General features: G+C 43.6%; 1 protein-coding gene across 1 annotated transcript in view; it reads left to right on the top strand.

The window, feature by feature from the left end:
• The window catches only part of LOC147464076 (transcription factor MYB114-like), an 8,712-nt gene extending 8,039 nt beyond the window's left edge, over positions 1-673 (top strand). The window contains exons 2-3 of the mRNA XM_086498167.1: positions 78-210; positions 361-673. Of these exons, the coding sequence (XP_086354293.1) occupies positions 78-210; positions 361-673 (446 nt within the window). The remainder of the gene's footprint in view (positions 1-77; positions 211-360) is intronic.
• Positions 674-3,011: the final 2,338 nt, after the last annotated feature.

Raw genomic sequence — 3,011 nt, 5'->3', positions numbered from 1 at the left:
GTGTGTTTAGCTGTTGACCCATGTAGCTACTAGAAACACACTGCTTGACTCACCAACTAATGGTTGTAGTTGTACAGGGCTTGAACATCGTTCCCCTAAGAGTTGTCAACTTCGTTGGGTTAATTACCTACGTCCTGGCCTGAAGCATGGTCCCTTCTCTTCGCCAGAGCTTCGTTTACTTCTTTGCTTGCAGGCGCACTTTGGCAATAGGTAAGTCGGTCTCTCTCTCTCTCTCTCTATCTCTCTCTCTCTCTCTCTCTCTCTCTCTCACACACACACACACACACACACACACACACACACACACACACACACACACACATTTTCTTTTGATACCTATCTTTGTGGACTATGGTGTAGATGGTCACAAATAGTTGCATATATTCTAGGCCGAAGTGATAATGATGTGAAGAATGCATGGCATCTGTGTAACAGAAGAAGGCAACGACACCCATCAAAGGATACAGATTCCAATATCTCTTCCTCATTGTCATTCATGCAATACAAGGACCAAAGTGACCCAATGCCCAAATTGCTAATCACAAGCTCTACTAGCTCCAAATCGACACAATCTCTCGCACAAGATAAACCATTGATACATGTGCCACCAAATAATGATCAACCCCCTGAAGGTTTGTATCAAGTAGTGTGGCACTTCATGAACAGAAAATAGTTATGAGAATACTAATAATAAACATTAAAAATGATAGAAGTCCCCAAATACACTATGATGACCTACACAACCCAATCTTATCACGTCCAATTGTATTTGGATATGACAACTTGCGGCTATTGGTTCACAATCATGTGCGCTTTGATTTGTGGCCTTTTTTTAATATCATACATAATTTCTCCTTTTCCTTGTAGTAGTACTCACTCTGTAGTATATTAAAAGAAGAAAACCTATTGAACAAGATACACATTTTGAAGTTGGCGCAGATATCAGCAAGGCTGTCACCCCCAATAGATATCTCCCTCAACATTATCCCGATTACAATGGACAATACACAATACCAATGTACATATCATGAATCAGTCTAATAAAGGAGACACCCTGCATAGCAGTCCGATAACCAACCAAGAAGCTGGTTGCGAGCCCCCCAAGTGTCGAGGCTGCCGGTGCCTCAGGCGCATGTTTCAATGGTATCAGGGCAAGTTTTCGTCATATATAGCATTTAGTGCTGCCGCTCGCTGCCTTACCTGCACTCCAAGCTTGCCATATAAGCAAAGCTGCCCTCAACTTGGGGAAAGCCATGTGCTGCCGCCACAGCTTGAAGCCCCTTAGTTATCTGATATGTTGCTGCAGCGACAACCATCACTGCTATCCATTTGGATTTCCTTGCCTACTTCAGTAGCCTAATTGGTTTCAATACCAAGAATTCGTGGGCCACTGGATTACAACACCACAACATTTGTTGGTTTTGGAATTCCGAGGCTTGTACACGACGGCCCCTCAATTACCTCGCTTTGTCACAGTTCATAAAGGTGTGGTAGGTAGCCTATGAAGCCCTTGTTAACACACAAGACACTTATTTTGTCGTAACAACGTGAACTAGAAAGAAACGAGGATGATTGGCTGGATAAAGCTTTGCAAAGAGACAAGCTACTGCTCACTTACGTAGCTAAATATCATGAAATCATCCTTACACTTTAGGGTATGGAAGGCTTTCATAAGACCAGAGGTTTCATCAAGAGATTGGATAAACAATTTAAAAGAGAACTAAAAAGAAGTGCTCCTAAGACCTTAGAAGATGCTATTAAGTTAGCTCAAATTTACAAAGACTACACACGCTTAGGAGACTCTTCAATCCCCTTGACGGTGAGCCAAAAGGTAACATTAGGAGAAAGTTGGACTCACTTTTGGGCCTTTCAGTTCTAGAGAGAGAGTGGCGCTCGACCAATGAGGAAGAGGCTAACGTTACGTTGAAAATCGACATTTTGGAGTCAAGCTCTTTTAGAAAACAGGGAGGAAATTTTATTTTGGTTCATCAAATTGCACAATTTCACGCTTTCAAGGCATAAATGTGTTTCATATATTTATCCATCGAATAGGATAGATCGGCAACCAGTTGAGAGTATAGTTGGGATTTTTGATGCTTTCCATGCATTTATTGGTGAGCAAATGTAACGAGGAAGACAACACAAGGAACTTGCAGATAATGGAATTTTCTTTTCTGATATGTCATATGTGGAACCGAGAACTTCCATTGGTTGGGGTCGTGTAGCTCCTTTGTCACTTCCTGTTGGGGTTAAGGCCTATGTGCCTTGACCGATCGCCCAGGTCATGGGCGCCCGCCCACTGTTACCCTATACTTATAGTGAGTATACTGTATAGGGGGAGCTGCCACTTCACAGTCTCCCCACCCATATCTGCGTTGTGTGTCTCCTTCTCTCTCTCTCTCTCACTCTCCGTATGTGGTGCTCCCCGATCCCCTTCAATTGGTATCAGAGCTATGGTGACCGCGGAGAGCACGACGGCTTTGAGAGCTTCGAGGCGATAGCCCGGTCTCTCTCGACGGTAGAGAGATCAAGAAAGCAGAAGACTTGCTGTGAGAATGCAATGGGAGCTTGTGAGCTCAGTTGAGAGTGATGTATGCTCTTGTGGAAGCTCAGAAAGGAGTGTGGAAGATTGTGTGTAAGTGAAGGTGCTCCCCTAAAACTGTGTGCGCAGCAGCATAGTTTTCAGATTCGTTTTTCTCCTTGTAGAATGCAGATCTGAGAATTCTGTCACGAGTGCCCATCCGTTTCGACGTGGTCCACAACTTCACAGAAGAAACTTTTTGCAAATTCCTCACCGTTTTGCTGATATTCAGCTCAGACTGACTGTATACAGAAATTCCAGATTTTCTGTTGTCGCATTGTGTGCGAGTTTGATGCACTTTTGGAAGCACGGGCGATGCTTGAAGTTGAGTGCATAAATTCTGAGCTGAAGATGCAATTGCAGCTTGTGTTAAGCTTGTGGTTTGAGGGTTTTTTGGTAGACTTGGGCAACAAAGTACGGAGGCGTTTAC

Source organism: Adiantum capillus-veneris, chromosome 2, assembly GCF_014529385.1.
Source record: "Adiantum capillus-veneris isolate H3 chromosome 2, ASM1452938v2, whole genome shotgun sequence".
NCBI lineage: Eukaryota > Viridiplantae > Streptophyta > Polypodiopsida > Polypodiales > Pteridaceae > Adiantum > Adiantum capillus-veneris.
The sequence above is the reverse complement of the archived record's forward strand: the minus strand, read 5'-3'. Positions and strand labels throughout refer to the sequence as shown.